Source organism: Fistularia commersonii, chromosome 6 (assembly GCF_037954325.1).
Source record: "Fistularia commersonii isolate RoL2024-O1a breed Wild chromosome 6, RoL_Fcom_v1.0, whole genome shotgun sequence".
Taxonomy (NCBI): domain Eukaryota; kingdom Metazoa; phylum Chordata; class Actinopteri; order Syngnathiformes; family Fistulariidae; genus Fistularia; species Fistularia commersonii.
The window spans coordinates 6,965,326-6,988,272 of NC_141289.1; the positions used below are offsets into that span (position 1 = coordinate 6,965,326).

Sequence of the window (22,947 nt, forward strand, 5' to 3'; positions counted from 1 at the left end):
AAGTTTGTTTTTGACAAAGTTTTACTGCAGATGCCCTTCCTGAGGCAACCCTATGCATTTATTCGGGCTTGGGACCGGCTCAGGGAGACACTGGTCTGTGCCCCCACGAGGTTGCATTTTTTTCCAGAAAAGACAGGAACATAGAGTAACTTATAAGAGCGGAGTTAGAAGCACGCTGGTCGACTACCTCTTCTATACTTTTATACTGCAAAGTAGTTGTAGGTAAGAGTGTAGCCAGACAGCATAGGAAAAGGGATAAGAGATAAGGGAAAAGGGAGGAGTTGAGAAAGGCTCTGGGTGGTCAGGGTGAGCTTCCAGATGATTGGACAACTACAGCTAATGTTATCAGGGAGACAGGTAGGTGAGTACTTGGTGTATCATCTGGAAGGAAAGTAGATAAGGAGACTTGGTGGTGGAATGAGGAAGTGCAGGAGTATATACAGAGAAAGCGGTTAGCAAAAACAGAATTGGGACACTGAGAGGACTGAAGAGAACAGACAGGAGTACAGGGAGATAAAACATAAGGTAAAGATAGGGGAGGCAAAGGCAAAACAAAGGGCGTACGACGACTTGTATGCTTGGTTGGACAGTATGGGACGGATCAGAAGATGGAAAGAGTACTTTGAAGAGCTGATGAATGTGGAAAAGGTAGGGCAAAGGAAGAAGAGTTGTACACCACAAAGTAGCAGAGATTAGTAAAAGTGAAGTGAGGAAGGCATTGAAGAGGATGACGAGTGGAAAGGCAGTTGGTCCTAATGATATACCTATGGAAGCGTGGAGGTGACTAAGAGAGGCAGCAGTAGAGTTTCTGACTAGATTATTCAACATGATCTTAGAGAGTGAGAAGATACCTGAAGAATGGAGACGAAGTGTGATGGTGCCCATTTTTAAGAATAAGGGGTTTGTGCAGAATTGAGGCAAATAGAGAGGGATAAAGTTGATGAGCCATACAATGAAGTTATGGAAAAGAGTAGTGGAAACTAGACTGAGAGCAGAAGTTAGCATTTGTGAACAGCAGTCTGGCTTCATGCTTAGAAAGAGTACTACAGATGCAGTATTTGCGTTGAGAATGCTAATAGAGAAGTACAGAGAAGATCAGGGGGGGCTGCATCGTGTTTTTGTAGATCTAGATAAAGCATATGACAGAGTGCCAAGAGAAGAACTCCGGTATTGTATGAGGAAATCTGGAGTGGCAGAGAAGTATGTTAGACTGGTGCAGGACATGTATGCTAGCTGTGAGACAGTGGTGCAGTGTGCTGTAGGGGTAACAGAGAAGAATCTGATGGTAACACACCCGGTCTGCAGCCCAGGTAAGGCCTGGTGAATGGACCCACAATAGTCCTGACAGGAAACAGACGTCTGTAATTTAGATTAATGGCAGTGCACGTCACATCAGTTCTTATGTGATCTCACCATTGTGGGACACGTGGACTGGGAGTCCAAAAGAACCTGAGTCCAGCAGACGTTTGCTCACTTTGCATTCCCACAGAGATAGCATGGGTGAAACATAATTGCAACTAAAATTCATGATGTCAGATACTCCTGCGACCGGTTGCTAATACATTAATTGATCCAACACTTTTCCTTTTGTCCTTTTTTTAATCAGGGATCTGAAAGTTGCATTAAAGGAGGAAATTCCTCCAGGAATCAATGCACCAGATATATAGTATCTTATATATATACACAATTATTTGGTGTTAACAAGCTCCTATAAATGGGTAGGAATGAGTGTTCCTTGGGGTGCGCCGCCTGTGTGTGTGTGTGTGTGTGTGTGTGTGTGTGTGTGTGTGTGTGTGTGTGTGTGTGTGTATGCGTGTGTGTGTGTATGCGTGTGTGTGTGTGTGTGTGTGTGTGTTTGTGTGTGTGCGCGTATGTGCTTGCGAACAGAGACTTAATTAACCATCCAAACGAAGAAAACTGGAGTGGGAAAACACGGCCAGCAAAAAAAAGCCACTTGACAAGCAATTATAATAAAAGTAGGGAAAATGAATACCAACCACAGCAAAGAGAGCTGGTTTAAATCTGTGTGTATGCTTCTGTTGTGTGTGTGATCCTAATGATCTCTCCTTGTGTTTCCCCCCCGTGGCCAGAAAGGGGCAGACTTTTCACAGAAAACCCACTGAAAGGGGGCTAATTGCTGGATTCTTGTTGTTCTTTACATACAAACACGAGGGTCTTTTCAGTAAAATGAAATCCCCAGGTTTCCTCGGTAACCGGCTACAACATGATGCGTCACCACTGACACGTCATAAGTCGTTGCATTTCAACGTCCTTCGACAGCCTTTTTGAGACACAATGCGAGAGGAAGAGTTTCCCTTCCAACATTTAGACGCTGACGAGCAATAACAAATTAAATCTAAATATTTGAAGGGCCCACCCGACACACACACACACACACACACACACATACACACACACACACACACACACACACACACGGGTTTGACCCTGAAGAAGAAACAATATATTACAATAGTACATATAGTACATATAGTACAACACTGCCTGGAAATAAATACAGTTAGGGTACAAGAGGATTACAAAGGATAATAAGATTATATTTCGAAGTTAATACAAGGTGCAAAAATAAATCATTATAAATTATAATTTACAACAATGAAAGGACAGAGTGACAGCCAGGAAATATCCAGGGACCAAATTATGACTGGTTTAAGGTTTGCACCGTCCAGATCCACCATTACCACTTCAGCACCAATTCACACGTTCATTTCACCCCAGCGTTAGATGGTGGTCTGTGCGTCCGGCTTCTCGTCATCGCTAGAGTCTGAGCTCCTCCTGTCCTCACCACGACCCTCCGACGAGTGCTTGGATTCCATGTCTGAGTTCTTCCTCTTCTTTTGGTCTTCCTCCTTCTCTTCCAGGCCCTCCTGCAGCAGCTCGGCCTCCCTCTTGACCGGGTCGATGTACACGTAGAAGTGCGCCATGGTGGCAAACACAATGCACACGACCACCAGCAGGGAGGCGAACAGGATGTATTCAGTCCACTGGTGAAGGTAAACACACACAGAGGTGATTTAAGCAAACAGAAAATCATTTAACATTTTTGTGAGATTATTCTCAAGGATGTGGATCTGTAAAATGGAATTTTAGAGAAATATTATGGAAGGTAATATTATTATCATTTATTATTATTATCATTGTTATTATTATTATTATTATTATTATCATTATTATTATTATTGTTGTTGCTGTTGTTGTTGGTGTGTTGCAGACCCTGAGTTGCCCATGGTTGCACTGTATGTCTCTACATGACATACATTCATGTTAATGAGAGGGTGAATGGCTTAATGTCAATACAGGACTTGTGGACTCTCACCTGATCAGGGAGCGTGATAGCCTCCGCCACGATGAGCACAATGATGTTACCAACGGCAACGGTTAGGAGCCAACCGGCTTGTAGCACCGACTTCATGTTGCTCGGAGCCTGAGGAGCAAAAAAACAAGACACACTGTGACGTGGGATCTTCATCCAAAGCTGCACGTCTTATCTTCTGGCTGTTTCTGGCAAAGCTTCCTCTACCTGTGAGTAGGAAAACTCCAGCCCGGTGACGGAGAAGACCACCTCCCCTGCAGTGATGAGGAAGTACTGAGGGATCTGCAAGGCCATATGGACGGTGTTTGGGCTGATGTCCATCATGGGGCGGATGCTCTTTTCGCACTGGAGGACAAGGGCAGTTTGATAGGATCAGAGAGGGAAGCTCAGGCCGTGAGTTCAGGTTGGCGCGCGACTTACATCTGGTCCGAATGTGAACGTGGTGGGGATGATGTAGGTGTACGAGCTGCCGAAGCCCAGCTCCTGGGAGAACACACACTTCAACCCGGCTTCGTTGGAGATCACAAACTTAGCCCTGAAAGCGACAGGGTGAAGGTCAACCAGAGAAGTGAACTAATCGCAGCAGGACATAGAGTAAGAACCAAAAGTGGGAAACTTACAACCCCTTTGGGACTAATCGGTACTCTGACATGTTGAAGGTGGTAATTTTGCTGAAATTCTGACTTCCCACATCCACCATGAGGACTGAGTCCAACCCATTCAAAAATCTGTGGGGGCAAAAAAGCACAGGATAACACAAACCTTGATTTAAGGGAGGAGAAATAACATTTGAAAAGTTGAATGTCGTCTTTATTTGACATTTACTGATTCAATATTCTCATTCCTGCATGACTGAGTTAACAGTTTGGGTATAAACCGTCACTGGCTATGAGTTCCTGTGACCCGATGAACGGGTCTTTGGGCTGACAAACAGATCTTTGTCAAGCCTGACAAATCGATCTTTACCCTGAATGGATCTTTTGCCATAAGAATGTATCTAAGACCTAAAAAACATATCTTTGGCCCCACAAATGGATCTTTGGCTTGACAAACTCATCTTTTTTTGGTCTGATGAACGGATTATTCAAGTCTGACAAAAGGATCTTTGGCCCTAAGGAACGGATCTTTGGCCTGACAAACAGATCTTTTTTAAGAGTGACAAATGGATCATTGGCCTTACAAACAGATGTCCGACAAACGAATCTGTGGCCTGACGAATGGATCTTTGGCCAAATGAACAGATCTTTGGCCCGACAACTGCATCTTTTTTAAGTCTGACAAATGGATCTCGGGCCTGACAAATGAATCTTTGGCCTGATGAACGGATCTTTGACATGATGAACTGATCTTTCACCTGAAGAACAGTTCTTTAGATCTCTGGCCTGACAAACCGATCTTTGGCCTAATAAATCAATCTTTCAGTCTAACAAATGGATCCGTGGTCTGATAAATGCATCTTTGGCCTGACGAACGGAATGGTATTTTTGCCATAGAACTATTCAATGTTTTTGTCCTTTTTTAATGTACATATAAATGCATCTTAATATAAATTCATGCAAATAAAATGTTTGTCCCCTGAGAGAACGTACCTGACAGCGTTGGCGCCCTGCTCCGGCTTGGATTGGATGTCCTTGAACTGTTAATGGGGAAAACACATTAGAGCCTCCCCTTGACCTCACCGGGATGGTTCACAGATGAAGATCGACCCACCAGAGAAGGCAGAGGCACTGAGCCGTTCGATGGCAGCAGGGCCACGGTGTTCCTCTCTCCACCATGGAAATTAAGGAACAGCTGGCCATTTCCGAAATCCATCGGCAACGACTCTTTGTACGTCAGGTAATCTTCAGTAGGCTGCGGAGCGAACATCAGTCAGTTCTTCCAACTTTTCCAGCTTCTCATTTCAAGCAAAGGAGGTCTTTGCAGATGCTCACCTTGAAGGCGTCCAATTTAATGTTCATGGTTCCCACACTGAAGTCAATAGGCCGGTTCTGCATGTTGATGAATTTCACCTGATCGGCGGAGCTGGACGGGAAGGTCGGCAGGGTTTGCTAGCAGAGGAGAGGATTCAGGCTCCTGAAGGCTGGCCCAGTCCAGCTCAAAAATTTTCAGATTTCTTTTTAAAATGCATGAATCACTTACATCGATCTGAATCTGGACCAGAGCAGCCGAAACAAAGGCCATGGCAGCGAGGAACATCCCAACTGTCATCTTCTTCAATGGACTATAATATATATGCACATAGACACACACACACACACACACACACACACACACACACACACACACATACAAATCAGTCTTTTTAATATGCAATTCATGAATGATTGCATTCACAATAACACAATGCAGCCATGTGTGTTAACAAATCTGTATGTCATATTGTTGCATAGTTCACTATAATCCTACTTTTATTTGTAAAAATATAAATATTACTTATTATTTCACTTTTTACAATGAGAAACCTTTATTCCATGAGATCAAGAGGTTATCTTTGGCATTTACATTGGCCATTCATTTAGGGTTAATGAATAAAAAAAAGAAGTTGTGATTTAAGTCATTTTATATTTATATATCATTTATATTTTCACAGAGTATTGCAATTTTAGCAGTAACTTTATTTAAAATGCTGTGAGTAATGCTCTGCCATGGATTTCTAGAGAGCTGAATGGTAGCTAACCCTGGTGAAAAGCAGGTAAAGTTACAGCCAACAGCTACATCTAACATATTTTTCGTGCTTTTCTTCATCACATCAGCAGTGGAGACATTTTTTGATTGGAATATTCATAAAAATAACGGCACATTTTCTAACATCAACTCCCCCACCCGAAGCCCCAACGCCGCCACCTTCCCAATACAATCCAGAACTTACGTGAAGTTTAATTTGCACTTGCCAATCAGCGGGTAGACCACACTGTCCATGATTGGGACCAAAACCAGGATCAGGATGGGGTTGACAGTCTGTGGGGTAGAAGGCCGGTTGCTCTTTGAAGGTCCACTAGCACCGCGTCCAAAACAGATTGCCAAACATGGTGCAATCACGTGTTTCTTACCTGCATCTGATCAGGCTGCACGACAAGGACTCCCTGTTAAAGGTGAGGGGGATCAGATACAGAATCTCCAGCTTTCTACTCAGAATGTGTCAAATTGCTAGAAGCCAGCGAGCGGAGGTCTTACAAAGTCGCCATCCATGGTGGTCGCCTGGAGGGTCCATCGAGATCCCTGCGGAGGAGACGCGCTCATTTAGACTGAAATATACACATGTTGGGGGACAGCTGTGTCACGCGAGCTGATCTTCACCTGCTGGTCAAACAGAGCCCAGAACATGGGGAGCGGGATGTAGAGGAACAGCACCTTCAGCACCATGATGACCTGTCCGATCAGAAGTTTCTGAGGGACAGAAGCAGCGGAGGTTATTATCACATTAATCCCAGAGCAGAGACCTGGAAAACGTGGGTTCAGCGCCACCCCCACCCCTTCTTCTGTGTGTGTGTGTGTGTGTGTGAGTTAACTCATGCTCACATCATAGCGGTCATCGGCCCAGTACATCCAGTGCTCTTTCTTCTCCGAGCCGCCGTGTCGGAATCTGTTCCTGATGGCGTGCTGCGGGACACAGACATCCCATGAGTGCTGAGCTGTTTCCATGGCATGCAGAGGTGAGCCGGGCCACACTTACCCCAATGCATTTGCACACCTGCACCAGGATGTTCCCCTGTGGCGCTGTTTTGTTGTACATGCGACTCCCTGCTATGAAGATGACTGCGGACACAGAAGGGCCCTGAGCGCAAAGGTGCTGGAGAACTTTTCGAAACTTTTCACTTGAACGTCAAAAACTACAATTAGATTTGCGCTCAATACGCAGAAGCAGCGAAGGAAAATGGAAGCTGAGAGTAGATGAGGGAGATCTTACTCAGAGCCACAACCATGAGGGCTGCAGGGACGCCAAAGGCCAATGTGTAGCATTTCTCTTTGACGTGGATCCCACACTCTTGGGCTGATTGGCCACACACACACACACACACACACACACACACACACACACACACACACAAATGAGTTACACATTTCCATTTTTCAGTCGGCCCTTGTGGCCATGTTGAGCGTCCACGCCTCACTGTACCTCGCAGGACGGGGGTGATGACAGTGGATAACAGACTGCCAGCATTGATGGACAAGTAGAAGATGGAGAAGAAGGTGCTTCGCTGCTTCTCCTGCCAGAAACAGGAAGTGAAAGAGTCAAGAAGGAGTGAAGGTGAGGTCACGTACTTTCAGTCTTAGCTTTTTATTGTCCCTGGCCTTGGAGAAGATCCACGTGATTATTGGTTAATCAACAACTGCTGCCAGATCTGCTGACGAGGCAATCTTTTTCCCGTGCAGGACATCTAATCTCATCCCGAATCCCTCAGGCTGACTCATCTCCCGTGCTCGGGGTTTCCTCGGGGAGGAGCCCTCTCAAGAACAGAAGCAGCACTTCACCTCATGGTCGGCAAACTGGTCTCCGCCAAAGGCTGCCACGCAGGGCTTGATGCCTCCCGTTCCCAAGGCGATGAGTCCCAAACCCACCATGGATAAGACCCTGAGGGAAAGACAAAGTCCGTCACTGCGAGCCCAGCTGCATTGTGACGCTCGGGTCTGCCTCGAGATCAGCTCACACGTGGAGGACCATGTTGTCGGGCTTCCCATCCCTGTTGGTATCAGTGATGTCATGGATGGCGCTGATGGCCAGGATCACCTGTCCCACCGCGTACACGATGGACAGGTAAACAATGGTCCTACACAGGGCGGAGGAGATAAGATTAGACCGGAGTCCAAAAGCCAAAGAACAATTTTCACAGCTGATTCTGTCAGAGTGGCCCAGCGGGTCACTGTGATTTGCCCAAGTGCCCAAACTCACTTGAACTTGCCGAGCCAGGAGTCTGCGACGATGGCACCCAAGATGGGGGTCAGGTAGCACAGCGCCACGAAGGTGTGGTAGATGGTGGTTGCCATGTCATCGTCCCACCGCAGGAAGTACTTGAAGTACAGCACCAGCACGGCTGGGGACAGAGACGGGGACGGGGATGGGGGACGGGGATATCCACAGGGATGCAGAGTACTGAGATATACTCAAGTACTGATGCATACTTAAGTACTGAAACATACTCAAGTGCTGAGATATAAACAAGGACCAAGATATAGACAAATAGTGAGACAAGTACTCAAGTACTGAAATGCAGACGATTGCTCAGATATAGACAAGTACTTTGACATGCACAGATACTGCACAATACACAAGTACTGCAACATGCACAAGTACTGACACATTTACAGGTACTGAGAAATACTCAGCAAGTGTGTGTGAGTAACTCTTTATCCATCAGTCCTCTTGGGCTTACAGGACCTCACTGTTCCTCTGGGAGTCGTTTTCCTTGACTCCTTTGCAGGTATTATGTGATGTTTCTTTGGAACCCTGAGATGATGTAAGTTTCTACGCAGTTCTCACGTGACAGTATTTGATTTTTTTTTTTTTTGGTGAGACGGTCATTTTGGAGAGCAGTTTTACTTTTCTGCACGAAGATCTGCGGTGAAGGCCGGACAAATCCACTCACCTCTCATGCCATAGTAGGAGAACCGCTCACAGAACTCATTGACCACGATGAAGAAAATGCTGATCGGGTAGCCGAACACAGTGGCCTAGAGGACAAACCCAGGGACAGCATGAAGACCTGGATAGAAGCTTTTACACAGCCAATGAACTGTGCGACATTTGCAAGGTCTAAAAGATGTTGACTTCATAGCAGAACTTACTCCCTTGGGTCTGGTCTTCCCCTTCATTTCCATGTCTGCAGAAACAAACGCCCGTGAGGTTTGTTCAGATGATACGAAGGAGACGGAAATACCATAACAGTGCAAACAAAAAAATTTAAAAATCCAGAATAAGACTGCCGGTCTTCTTCTCCTCGCATTCCAGTTCGGACCCGGACTCACCTGCCATGGCTGAGGGAATCCTTTGAAGAGAAGAAGAAGAGGAAGAAGAAACCAGTGCTACTGTCCAGATGTACCACTTAAATGAGCTGAGACCCGCAGAGTGCCTTATATTACTTCACTCCTCACGCATTCACCGCCCCGTCCTGCACAGTCCACCTGCTCCCGCCTCCCTGGATAATCCCATGTCTGTGTGTGTGTGTGTGAGTGTGTGTGTGCATGCTTGTGTGTGTCAGTAACTGCTTTATGGCACACTGTACTAATAAGCACGAGGGACTGCCGAGGAGACAATGGTGCTTCCTCAATGCTTCCTCATGATAATGATGTGCAATTTTTTTTTTTATTGCTCTCAACTTTTCACACTATCACACTATCACACACACACACACACACATGCACGCACTGTGTCTTTAAGACTTTAGTCGTCTAAGGTGGAGAACAGGTGTACAGACTGGGTCCTAAGCTGAGCCTGGGGTTTCCTCTGTGCGGGATTTGACGAAGATGGCCTCCCGTGCAGATTGGCAGGGTTTGGGTTTTTTGTCCTTGGTGAGGAAGATAAGATGGTGCCTGGCCCGAGCCCAGCCCACATCTGGATCCAAACCAGAATCGAAAATTAAGTTTTGACCCCATCTGGATGGAAAGGGTATTGTGGATTGCATTTTTCAAAATTGTAGCTGTAAAAATGAAAATGAGGTTAAAGGTAACAATTCACTCTGACAAAAAACAGCCTCATTATCCTGTGGTCGCTATGACGACGAGATGGAGCAACATCAGTTTTCACACACTCTTTAAGATGATCTACAGGAAAGGAGCAAACGCTTGACAACAGTAGCGAGTAAACTGCCTTTCTACCCGGGACAGATCCCAGCTCAGTGCAGTCAGCCTTCTGCCTCAGCCGGGAGAGTGAGAGACAGGGCCAGTGTGAGAGCCAGGATTAGATGCTAATCATCTATTACTGCTATTACTACAGTCACATGCGTCTTCTATTTCTTCTTCTCATGGCTTCTCCTTTCAGGGTTCCCCACAGCGAATCAACTTCCTCTATCTAACCCTCTTCTCTGTATCCTCTCACGCCAACTAACTTTATGTCCTCCTTCATTACATCCATAAATCTTCTCGGTGGTCTTCCTCTAGACCTCCTGTCTGGCGGTTCCAACCCCAGCATCCTTCCACCAAAATATTCAACATCCCTCCTCTGTACATGACTGAACCATCTCAGCCCGGCTTCCTTGATCCTCTCTCCAGAATATCTATCATGTGCCCTTGAACCTCAACATCTTCATCTCTGCTTCCTGTCTTTTTTTCAGTGCTACTTTGTCCAAATTATACAGCATTGCTGGTTACACAACTGTTTCCACACCTTTCCTTTACTTCTGCCTGTGGCTCTTTTATCACCCCTGACACTTTTTGACACTTTTGTTAGAACCCCTTTCTTCACCTCTCTCCCCACTCTCCATTGCTCTTGACTGTTGACCCTAGGTACTTCATATCTTCCGCCTTCTTTATCTCCACTCCCTGTAGCCTCGCCATTCCAACCAATTTCCTCACATTCACACACATATGCTCTGTCTTGCTGTGACTAACCTTCATTCTTCTCCTTTCCAACGCATACCTCCACCTCTCTAGATTTTCCTCAACCTGTTCTCTGCTCTCACTATAGATCACAATGTCATCCGCAACCATCATGGTCCATGGAGATTTCTGTCTAACCTCATCTGTCAGCCTGTCCATCACCATTGCAAACAAGAAGGGGCTCAGAGGTGATCCCTGATGGAGCCCCACCTCCACCTTGAACTTCTCTGTTACCCCTACAGCATACTGCAGCACTGTCTCCCAGCCAGCATACATGTCCTGCACCAGTCTAACATACTTCTTCAGTACTCCAGGTTTCCTCATAAAATACCTGTGAATTAATACCAACATTCCTCTCCTTCTAGAGCAGATCTCCACCTCTCCAGATTTTTCCTCCACCTGTCCTCTGCTCCAACTACACAATAACAATGTCATCTGCAAGCATCGTAGTTTCTGATGAATGTCATCTATCAGCCCGTCCATCACCACTGCAAATAAGAAGGGACTCAGAGCTGAGTCCTGATGTAGTCCCACCTCCACTTGAATTTCTCACCTCCAGCACACCTCACAGCAGGAATACGTGTCCTACACCAGACTAATATACTTCTCTGACACTCCAGACATTCTCATACAATACCATGGTTCCTCTCTCTGCATCCTGTTGTATGCTTTTTTGAGCTCTACAAAGGTACAATGCAGCTCCCTCTGACCTTCTTTGTGCTTCTTTACCAGCAGAAAACAGAGAATTAAATGTTTGTGTGTCTGTGTGTATGTACTTTAGAAAGCTGCCTGCATATGCACGACATATTTATTAAGGTTCCAGTCTGTGTATCTTGTAGACTCACTAAGTAAATAAACATAAAAGTAATTTGAGTACTGCAGAGTAATGGCTCGATACTCGTCAGTGTACAGTATCTGATGGAATTTCACTCTGCTCCAAGAAAAGGGTGTAAATACTTTGGACTGAACAGGAGAAAGAATACATTTTCAGGAAAACCCTGAAAATAAAATGTTCAAAAACTATGGTGCATTTTGAAGGGGCTGTCTTGCTCAAAACAACACGGAGGTGCACAGACAGGGGGAGGGGGAGGCAGAGAGCCATTCACTTTACAGGATGTTTACAACTTGTTGTGTATCCAACACTGAGACAATCACACACACACACACATACACACACACGCACACACGCACACACATAAACACACACACACAGCAGTAAACACACTACCAGGACTCACGGCAGACACATGTTTGTGTTCGCAGCCCAAATCTTAGCATCGGCGACAGCCTGGATGTTTGTCCGGTCCCCGATGGTGACACAACAACAAATGTGTGTGCGTGTGTATGTATGTGTGTGTGTGTGTGTTTGTATGTGTGTGTGCATGGCGAGCGGGGACAGGAGGAGGGATTAGCTGGTCTGTTACAGGATACACAGGGGGGCAACTGGGATTTCACCAGAGTCAGCACTCGTGCCTCTCCTGGTCCTGAGATCTGAATAACATGCACAGATCCATAACAGCATACACATAAATTAGCAACGTGCATGTGTGTGTGTGTATGTGCGTGCACGTCACCAAGTTTTTTTTTGTTTTCACCTCGGTACACACCCTAACACATTATAACCAACTTTTATTTGTTTATGTTGCAGGGATTTGTGACTTTAACTAAATCCCATCAGCGCTGGTTTCATTTGACCAGTTTAGGTCAAATTAAATTAACATGTGTTTGTTTTGATTATCAGAACAAGAACAATAGAATTAGACAGTGTCATGGGATTTTCTTTATTGTTAAGTTTTTAACATGAGATGCCATAAAGTTAAAAAAAAAACAAAAAACAGATAATAGATAATAAAAAAAAAGAGGGGAGGTTACATGCTGTAGGGGGGTCAAGCGTCCTGCAGACTCTTTCTAGTGTCTTTGGCGAGGAGAGTTACTGTGCAGGAGGTAACCCTGGTGACGCTAGAAAATATTGCACGCACGTTTCTTTACAGAAAATAGGGGTCGAAAGGTTTTTGGCCGGAAACGGACTCTCTGAGTGTCGGTATGGAAAAAAGACAGCAAGATGGGAGATGTAAAAAGGGTGAGCGTCAGACATGCTCTCCTACAAACACTTTACAAAAATTGATAAAGACAGAGGAGATGAGTCTCTGTTGGCCAAGAGGATAATTTCACATGTGTTTGAGCCCGCCCCACAAAAAAAAGTAACAAATTATACAAATGGTGAATGACCCACGTCTGGCAACGAGTGGACAGCGTCACAGTCATCCCAGCATTCACTGTGGTCTCCATAGGAAACAAGAAGAACGAGCCCTCTGATCACTGGGGGGTCAGCATCAGGTTCAGGACGAGGGGAGCTGAGCCCCTTTGGTCACGGGACGGCCTCGATCAGAGCACGGTGCTGGAGCCGCCGGCCGGCGTGCCGCTGATGGCGTTGAAGATGCCCATGGAGTCAGACAGCGCACTCCTCGCTCCGTCCTCCACGGGGTTTATCTGCACGAAGAGGAACAGTATAAAAACAGCCACGCATGCACACCATCTAAAATCTAAATCAACAAATACATGAAGTGAAGTTTAGGGACTGTTGGAAAATTATCTGGGGGGAAATAACTTCCTGCTTTTGACTACAGCTGGACCACTTTATAATGTATTAATGGCTAAACAATCATTTAATTGTCTGCTGACAGATGTACCAATCCCGAGCTGTGAATGAGTTCCGACGTGATTTCTGAGTTTGCAGATGCAAACGCATGCTTTCTTTGCAATTGTTTCTGCAGTTTTAGAAAGAAAAGCTTCGGCAGTCACTGATATTTCTGTCCCAGCTCAAATCCAGATGACTAAGAGAAGCTAAAAATGCGCTGCAAGATGGAGCTGGACTTCCAGCGCCCGCCGGGAGAATGGCTTCCAATTTGTGAAACACCAAAAGACCCTACAATTTGGGTCCTGTTATGATGACGGAGCGCAGAAAGACGGCTGAAATAGTGATGAAGATGGTGTCTTTATGTTCAATATGCATTGACCATACTTAGGTGTGATTGATCACAAGGAGACTAAATCATCAGCTTGTTATCTAATGAGGAAAAATGAAATTTGTGGACATATGCGCGGAACTGTTGAGGAAAGGTATTTGCTTCACCGCGATTGCCAACAGGTAAGAGCACCGAGGGCATTGATATTTGCGGCAGCTGAAAAGCATCGTACCTCAGCTCACTTATCTGCGCACCGACACGGGTCCCTGATTAAACTATTAAATCATTAACGTGCACACTGGAGTTCGCTTCCTCTTATGCTCGGAAAACATAAACCCTTGTTTGTTGTTTTGGAGTTACGTTCGAACATCCAGACTCAGTTAGAAAAACAGGTGGGGTTCATATTCTGCAGGAAGCGGTCATAGCCCATTGTAAAAACAATCCCAAAAATATATATATTAAAATCAGAATATCTCTGGCTGTTAAATATATGAAATTTAAGAGCCCTACCCACCATCCATGGCCATGTAATTTTCAGACAGTCCCCTGACAACATGAACAAAAGTGAAATAACCATTACCATCCAATCTGTGCAGGCCATTCGGAGGAGAGCAGAAGACAAGAGGAGCAGTTAGTGGATTAGCACAATATTAAAAACTGAGATTATTTACAGTTAGTAGCACACATCTCGAACTAATCCGACAAGGTTGTCTGGGATTCTTTGAACAGAATTGTTTTTAAAAATGAATACATCTAAAACTAGGTCATCTGCATTACCAAGAGGAGTGCCTGTTTAAATGCTGGAACAGATTGCCGCACTATCTTGCTATTCATTTATTTTTGGCTAAACCAGCACCAGGTTTCACTGATTTCTCTTTGCCTCCTTGGTTGTTCCCACCTGCTCATGCATGATGTTGGACAGCTCCCTTGTTAGGTCCCTGTAATTGGCCTTCATTTCATCGTGGTACTCCTGCTGGTCCTCCTTGATCAGCCTCTCGTTGACCCCCAGCCCCTGACCGCAGGCGTCCACAAACTGCCTGAAGGGAGATTAGCAACACTGTCAGTGTCACTTCATGTGGATAGTATGGGTAGAGGGGAAATTAAATGTTTTCATTCATTCATTAATTTGTACTCGGGGTCGGGGGCTGGAGTTGTGATTGGGCAAGAGGCGAGACTGGTCAATCGCAGGGCCGCATATCGAGAAATACAACCTTTCACGCTCTCATTCATACTTCACATAGACACATACAGCCAGGCTCTAGTCATTTCTCCCTCCAACTCCCTCCATGCTGGTACCGCAGCAGTGACCATCAGGCCTCTGGAGCTTATTCAGAAAGCGGCAGCCCGCCTGGTGTTAAACCGTCCTAAATTCTCCCACAAAACTCCCCTTCTTATGTCCCTACACTGGCTCCCAGTAGCCGCCCGCATCAAGTTCAAGACCCTGATGCTCGCCTACCGGGCAGTGAATGGAACAACCCCTTCTTATCTCCGGGATATGGTCAAGCCACATGTCCCTAACCGTCCCCTCTGATCTGCCACCTCTGGGCGACCGTCCACCCCATCACTCAGAGCCCCCGGCTGCCGATCGAACTAGTCTCGGCCCTTCTCGGTCTTGGCTCCTCGGTGGTGGAACGAACTCCCGAAAAAGGTCAGAACAGCGGGGTCGCTGCCCATCTTTCGCCATGAGCTGAAAACATACCTCTTCACCAGGCACTACCCCACTTATTGCACTTAGCCCCCCCCCCCAAAAAAAAGAAAGAAATGACTGTATGTATGTATATGGTTCTGAGATGGCTATTTGTTAGAGTGCTCACTTCTGACTTCCAACTGCTGGTACTTTGGATTTTCGGTGACTGAATTGCACTTTTAGTAAGTCGCTTTGGATAAAAGCGTCTGCCAAATGACTGTAATGTAATGTCATGTAACACCCTTTCATCTGGACAATACGAGGTCTTCCATGAAGCTCCTGCATGTTTCTGGACTGTGGGAGGCACCCATAGTACCCTTAGGAATCCCACACAGATATGGGCAGCACGCGGAGACAACACACAGAAAGGCCCCTTGTGGGAATCCAGCGGTAGACCTTCTGGCTGTGAGGAGGAGGCGCTAACCACTGCACATAAAGGAAGATGATGCTTCTGTCTACCTGAAGACCTCCTTAAGCTGCTTGACCTTGTTGTCGGGATACTTCTTGGCACTGCTGTCGTCTAGAAAAGCTCTGGCGTAAGCGAGAGGTCCAGCATTGACCTGGATATCAACACATGCAGAAGATCCTAAGGCACGTTATTATACTCAATGGAGAAGCTGAACGGCAGCAGCTGTGACCTCCGCACCTGCACGCTGATGCTGCCCTGCAGCTTGAGCTGGAGCCGGATCATGTCCACCTCCGAGGCCGAGCAGAGCAGCCGGAGCTCCGCCACCTTGGTACTCATCTCATCGATGGCCACCTCGATGGGGCTGAGGTCCGTCTGGTGTTGGTACATGACAGCTATGCGCTTCTTCACGTACGGGAAGCAGTGGGTGGCTGCGTGGAAAACAGAGATGAGAGCAGGACACAAGTTAGACGTCCAAGAATGAAACATCTGGGATGTCGAGCAAGATCTGTCACATCTTCTGTATGATGGTAAATGCTACTGCAGATCCATTTGGGATTGGATGGCGAGTGAGATGTTGGACAAACGGGTTCCTCCGTCACACAGCCGACGTGCTATCTGTCCACGTGATAAAGAGTGAACTTTGGGAGGGAGAGGAGGGCAGTAAAAGCTATCTGATTAAAAGATCCAGGAGATCGACACGCGTTGCTTTCATGACTCATCAACCTACTGGTGAGGATGGTCCTCCGCTTGCACTGCTCCTCCACGCCGCCCTGCTTTTTGCCCGACACCGTGAACGGTGTCTCGAACACAAAGCGGCGAATGTTGTGGCTCTTCTCGAAGTCGGTCCTCCTGTCCTCCAGCTCCTTGTCATCCAGGTACGGCGTGACGTGCGTCACCTGGATGTAGGCGTACTTGGAATCCAGATCTTTAGGGTTCACCTGCCAGAGGACAAAGACAGAGAGATGAGACGGTGTTGAATCCGGTACCTCATCAGGTGGGGCTAGGGGAACAAGAAATGCATCTCCACCTTGCCGGAGTCCTGGATGATCTTCACGTTCTCCTGTCCGAACTTATCAGAGTACAGCTTCAGGAGTCTCTGTGAGATCTCAGACAGGGGTGTGAACTTTGGCTCCTTGTAGATGTATTCCTTCCCGTCCTCATCCTCAAAGAATCCCTGTAGACGTAATGGAGGCAGTCAGGAACTTGGTGGCTTTTTCCCCAATTCCACCAGTTTAATATTAAAACAGTGTTAACATCACTGTTCCCTCCTACGCAGTCCACTGGAAGATGCCACAACACAGCAAATTGAGTGCGCGTGCTTCCGAAGGCATCCTCTCATTCGACCCGCAGCCGAGGACTCTGAGTTTAAGATTAACGCATGAGCACCTCTGGGTCGCATATCTACAGGAAGGTCCACCCAAGAAAGAATCCATGCAAGACACGAGAGTTTAAGGAGAGTCTGTTGTGGGTCAGGGAAATATGGAAGGGGAATGATAATCTGCCTGGGGGATTGAGGGATTGAGCTCTCCTGGTCCACTGTTAAGCAGCATCATCCCAGAAGAGCTGATCTTAAATCCTTTGGATATGCATCATTCACTGGAATATTCCAATAGATAAGGTGAGAACAAAAATAAAATAAAATAAAATTAAAAATAACAGGAAATACATAGTCACATAATACAAAACAAAAATAAAATAAATAAAATATAAACAAAACAATAATTAATGAAACAAAACAAGATAGAATAAAGGAAGATAAAATGAGATGAAATAAAAAAAACAAAACAAAACAAAACAAGATAAAAAAAGAAATACCATAACATAATACAAAATAAAATAAAATAAAATAAAAATGGAATGAAATAAAAATAGATAAAATTAAATGAGAACATATAAAAAAACAAAACAAAATAAAAGAAAATAAATCAATGAAAAATAAAAGCCAAATCACAAAATATATAATAACATATGAAACCAAATAAAATATGAGATATAGTAAAAACTAAATAAACTAAATTAAAATATACTAAAACAACTACAGTAAATTAAACTAAAAAAAATTAAATTAGATTTAAAAAAACAACTTAACTAAACTACCCTTAACTAAACTAAAATTAAATAAAATTAAATAAAACATTAGGCCATTTAAAGATGTAATGCAAACATAAGGCAGAACAGGTTACATTTAACCATGAGAAATGTTGACCTCATGCACAACATGCAAAAACACGCAAAACATGCAAAATAACAGTTCGAGGACATGGGGGACCACAACAGGCCACCCAAACGCACACTTACCGCAGCCTTTTGGAAGAGGAAGAAAAAGAGGAGAGAAATCTTTGTTAGGGTTTGTCAATGCAATGGTTTGAATGACAGCATACATGCATGCAGATGCACTTGTAGGTGTGTGTCAGTGAGTGTGTTAATGTCACTCCATTGAATTAGATTTCATGCAAAAGGAGATAGGATGGAATCATCCGTTTCATCGGCAGAAAGTGCGTCCTACCTGGCCAAAGAAGGCCACTCTGAAGTAGGTGCCCAGCAGCCTCTTTCCAGAGTGCATCACCTCCATCACCTTGGTGTAGGCACGATGGAGTGTGTCATACAGGTGCGTCAGTTTCTGTTACACAAATAAATACATCAAGTGAATAAACACCCGATGAGACTGGAGACAAATCTAGAAATGAAACCCCACTTCAGTTCCATGACAACAAAACAAAGATAGCTGTTCTGGTCGTTGTCAGAGAAATTGAATTAAAACTGGAGTTGTTACTAGGCAGCCAGCTACCAGGCTGAGGGTAAACTCTGGATAACTAGTAATTAGTTAGTTAATTATTAACTAGTAATTCTTTTCAGATACAGACTGTATTTAGAGGTATGGTGGCACAGATCCTTTGCCTCACAGCAAGAAGGGTGTAATGTGATGTGCGAATGACAGAGTGAAATGGTTGTACGTCTATAAGACATGTGAATGACAGGGTGAATTGTTGTAAATCTATAAAATGTGTGAATGACAGGGTGAAAAGTAGGTCTCCATATGATGCCTGAATAAGAGAGTGAATGGTTGCCTGTCTAAAATGTGTAAATGAGAGGGTGAATGGTTGCTTGTCTCTATATAACATGTGATCGACAGAATGACTGGTTGTATTTCACAACATAACTTGTGAATGAGAGGGTGGATTGTTGTACATCACTATATGATGTGTGAACAAGAACGGATGACTATGTCTCTACATGCACTTGTCGGATCAAGTGACGGTGAATGAATGAATGAATGAATGAATGAATGGTGAGTGTAAATATAAGACCCAGTGTTGTGCTCCTGTTGATCCAGTGCTCTGTGTGCCACCAGGCATGTTTGAGGAGCATCGACCTTCCGACCCCTGGCCTCAGCATTCACCTCAAAGTCCCTGCGCTGTTCGTAGATGGGGATGATAAGCCGGTAGACGTCAGCAATGAGCTCATAACGCTCCGCCTTCCACAGGCCGTCGGCACACTCCTCCAACAGCTCCATCAGCACCTCCTGGAATAAGTAATTTCACAGCCCATTGAATTTTACCCTCCTCGATGCAGCCTTATTTTTGAAAATGCAGCTATTTGTCCAGGAGACGAGAGTGCACTTAAAACGAGCAGAGTGTTCCTGTAAAAACGGCGGGAGGAAATGGGCAGCCCATCTCCGTCCTTTTATACCAAGCAATAAACAAAAGAACGTCCACAAGAATTGACACTCCACCATCAGCTGCAAGCTGTCGACCAGTCTGAGATGGCGCTCTCAACTTCTGATGTTATGAAAGAGAGCAAAGTTCTCCAGAAAGGTCGCTTAGATCCTTGGGATCTTGATTAGCAAATACGAGGTACGATTTTGGTTCCTCAGCAGGTCTGCTGCTTACTATGAGAACATAATTCATTTATGACCTGTCTAATTATTAACACATATCAAACGTTAGGATGTTAGTTGCAGAAGATAAGCCTGACGCGGCTCGTGAGAGCAACTTTTGAAGTCCAACCTTCTGTCCACCATTCATTTTCTGTTGAACTTCAGAAGCTGGCTGCTGAATCATTGCTTGTAAGGAGAGAAATCTCTCAGAGCATTAGCTCCAAACTGTTTACCCACTCGTCCAAGAGAAGAGCCTGGATCAGAGGTGAGCCAAGCCCTGGGCCAAAGTCTGCAGAGTTTCCCCCTCATCCCCCACAACCACATACTGATACTCTTCACTGAGATAAGACTCCCCCCCCCACAGAGGACCTCCAACACGTGACGCAGGCATAGATTTTTCAAATCCTGTCCGGGAACCCGGACGTGACGCTGAAAGATCACGGCACCTCATTGAAGTGGACGTCCTGCATCCCCACATCCTCCATCATGGCGGCCTCCTCGTCGATGTTCGGGGTGATGACGCGGAAAGCCGAGCAGCCCTGTCTGAACATGCCTGCCACGCAGATACAGAGACACGTGAGTAGGATATACATCCCTGCATGTGGCTTCTTTATGTTCAACTTTCATTCAGTCATTCATTCGTTATCGATGCATTTAGGGTTGCGGGGTGGGGGGGTTGGAGCCTAACCCTGCTGTGATTGGGCGAGAGGCAGGTTCATCCTGGATCGGTTGTTCACAGGGGCATTCACATGTTCTATAGACATAGGACCAGCCACCCTTGCATTCTCACATCGAGGTAATTCATGGTCTCCAGTGAACCTCCTGCATGGAATTGATCTGTGGGTGGAATCCGTGCAGACACGAGCAGAACCTGGAGACTCCCCACAGAAACTTAATGAGGATTGATAATTGATAAAAATTTGTTATGATAAAACTAGATGCTTTATTTGAGAAATAGGTTTTAGTTTGTTGTTGATATCCATTTGTGTCTCATCATCCTCTTTGTTTCTGCTTTCTAGCTCCTTCTCTGAGTGTTTCTGGTTCTAAAGTGACAGCTGTTTTTTGCCATCTAGCATCAGCTTCACTTCCAGTCTTTGTTTGCCTTCCCTCTGTCGACTTTTCCTGCATCAACTGCTCTGCTCCCTGGGTTTCCCCACTCTTTGCCTGTAGGCTCTGTCAGATTGTGTTTTCAGTGCACTGTTTCCTGACAAGCTTGGGGGTTTGAGCATTTAGATTCTCATCCCACCTCCACTTACCAGCAGTCACTGACATTTGCTTTCCCATAGGTTTACTAAACCACTGCTGAATCCAATGAGAAACTCTTGAGTTTGTGTGTTGCCTGCTCACAACAGGACAGGAAGGCACAAACTCCGCTCGAACTCACAGCAGATGTGCATCGGGGCAGGTAGGTGCCCTATGAGGGACACCTGAGGTAACCTGGCAATGAACCCCTGTCGTCATATAAAATTATTATATAACCGAGTCACTCTGAGCACCGTATCTGTTTAATATTGTGAGGAGGAGCCTTATCTGGGGAAGACAGAGCTAGAGGTTTATTTCTTAATGGGACAACCTTTGGACCCAGCTGGCCAATGACAGCCTTTTTGTGTTTATAATATAAATAAAATTCATAGGAGCCGTGCAAATTATTTCAAATTTCCATTTTCTGCCGCTTATCCTGCATTCAGGGTCGGGGAGATGCTCGTGCCTACCTCAGCTGTGATTGGGCCAGAGGCGGAGTACACCCTTAACTGGTCGCCAGTCAATCCCAAGGCCACAGACAAATACAGATAACATTCACTCACTCTGGGAAATGTTCCCAGTTTTTTCCAGTTACCTGTGGCATGTTTTTGGAATGTGGGAGTAAATCGGAGAATACGGAGGAAACCCACGCAGACACAAATTGAAGCACTCCCAGGCCAGCCAGGAGACATAGTCTCTCCAACGTGTCCTGGGTCTTCCCCATGGTCTCCTCCTAGATGGACATGCCGAGAATACCTTGACCGGGAGGTGTCCAGGGGGCATCCTGACCAGATGCCCAAGCCACCTCATCTGGCTCCTCTCTATGGAGGGGACTAGCATCTCTTCTCCAAGCATCCCCTGGATGACCGAACCCCTATCTCTAAGGGAGAGTCTGGCCACCCTGCGGAGGGAACTCATTTCGGCTGTTTGTATCCGCAATCTTGTTTTTTTCGGTCACTACCCACAGCTCGCGTCCATAGGTAAGGGTGGGAACGTAGATCGATGGGTAAATTGAGCGCCTTTTGCCTTTTGGCTCTGCTCCCTCTTCACCACGACAGACCAGTACAGAGATTGCATCGCTGCAGATGCGGCACTGATCCGCCTGTTGATCTCCATCCTCCCCTCACTTGTGAACAAGACATTGAGATACTTGAACTCCTCCACTCGGGGCAGGACCTCTTCCCCGAACCGGAGTGGTCATTCCATCCATTGGTCTCTGATTTGGAGGTGCCGATCCTCATCCCGGCCGCTTCACAGTCAGCTGCGAACCTTTTCAATGAGAGCAGGAGATCATGGCCTGATGAAGCCAAGAGAACCACATCAATGCAAAAAGCAGAGACTCTTGTGGCCACCAAACCGCATACCCTCAACACCCTGGCTGCACCTAGAAATTCTGTCCATGAAAGTTATGAACAGAATTGATGACAAACGGCAGCCCTGGCGGAGTCCAACTCTCATCTGAAATGGGTTCGACTTACAACCCGCAATGCGGAGCGGGCTCCAACACCGATCATACAGGGATCGAACAGCTCGTATGATGGGTTCGGTACCCCATACTTCCGGATCATCCCCCACAGGATTACCCGCGGGACACGGTTGAATGCCTGCTCCAAGTCCACAAAACACATGTAGACTGGTTGGGCAAATTCCCATGCCCCCTCAAGGACCCTACCGAGGGTAGAGAGCTGGTCCACTGTTCCATGACCAGGATGAAAGCTATACTGCTCCTTCTGGATCTGAGGTTCAATGACCCGGACCCTCTTCTCCAGCACCGCTAAATAGCCCTTGCCAGTCAGAACCCATCCCCTCACCTGAAGGCGGAGGGAGGCTACCCTCTCGTCCACCGGGTTGAACCCCAACATGCAGGTGCTGAGACAGCAGGCAATCAATATGTCCACA

General features: G+C 45.9%; 2 protein-coding genes across 10 annotated transcripts in view; both read right to left on the reverse strand.

The window, feature by feature from the left end:
- Positions 1–1,595: 1,595 nt before the first annotated feature.
- On the reverse strand, positions 1,596–12,194 carry LOC147233252 (solute carrier family 15 member 1-like). 3 transcript variants are annotated; one of them, XM_086147881.1, is made up of 24 exons: positions 12,106–12,194; positions 9,299–9,384; positions 9,119–9,153; positions 8,920–9,004; positions 8,226–8,367; positions 7,984–8,103; positions 7,808–7,907; positions 7,452–7,542; positions 7,242–7,325; positions 7,008–7,090; positions 6,854–6,934; positions 6,632–6,721; positions 6,509–6,553; positions 6,385–6,417; positions 6,204–6,292; positions 5,474–5,555; positions 5,266–5,382; positions 5,045–5,185; positions 4,924–4,970; positions 3,955–4,062; positions 3,755–3,869; positions 3,542–3,679; positions 3,338–3,445; positions 1,596–3,005 (listed from the first exon to the last, which is right to left on the reverse strand). In XM_086147881.1, the coding sequence occupies exons 1-24, from the start codon at positions 12,114–12,116 to the stop codon at positions 2,742–2,744; spliced, it is 2,295 nt and encodes a 764-aa protein (XP_086004007.1). In that variant the 5' UTR covers positions 12,117–12,194; the 3' UTR covers positions 1,596–2,741. The 3 variants fall into 3 exon arrangements, with proteins under 3 accessions (XP_086004007.1, XP_086004009.1, XP_086004008.1); XM_086147883.1 differs by having other exon boundaries at positions 9,299–9,318; positions 12,106–12,163; XM_086147882.1 differs by lacking the exon at positions 9,299–9,384 and having other exon boundaries at positions 12,106–12,160.
- A 430-nt stretch (positions 12,195–12,624) lies between these two features.
- The window catches only part of LOC147233253 (dedicator of cytokinesis protein 9-like), a 75,287-nt gene continuing 64,964 nt past the window's right edge, over positions 12,625–22,947 (reverse strand). For 6 of the 7 annotated variants that reach the window (XM_086147879.1, XM_086147876.1, XM_086147877.1 and 3 more), the window contains exons 44-52: positions 20,253–20,359; positions 19,330–19,452; positions 18,436–18,549; positions 16,957–17,103; positions 16,657–16,867; positions 16,167–16,357; positions 15,980–16,080; positions 14,732–14,870; positions 12,625–13,357 (exon numbers count right to left, since the gene is read on the reverse strand). In XM_086147879.1, coding sequence (XP_086004005.1) covers positions 13,253–13,357; positions 14,732–14,870; positions 15,980–16,080; positions 16,167–16,357; positions 16,657–16,867; positions 16,957–17,103; positions 18,436–18,549; positions 19,330–19,452; positions 20,253–20,359 — 1,238 coding nt within the window. In that variant the 3' untranslated portion in view covers positions 12,625–13,252. The other variant, XM_086147878.1, reaches the window with a different exon arrangement.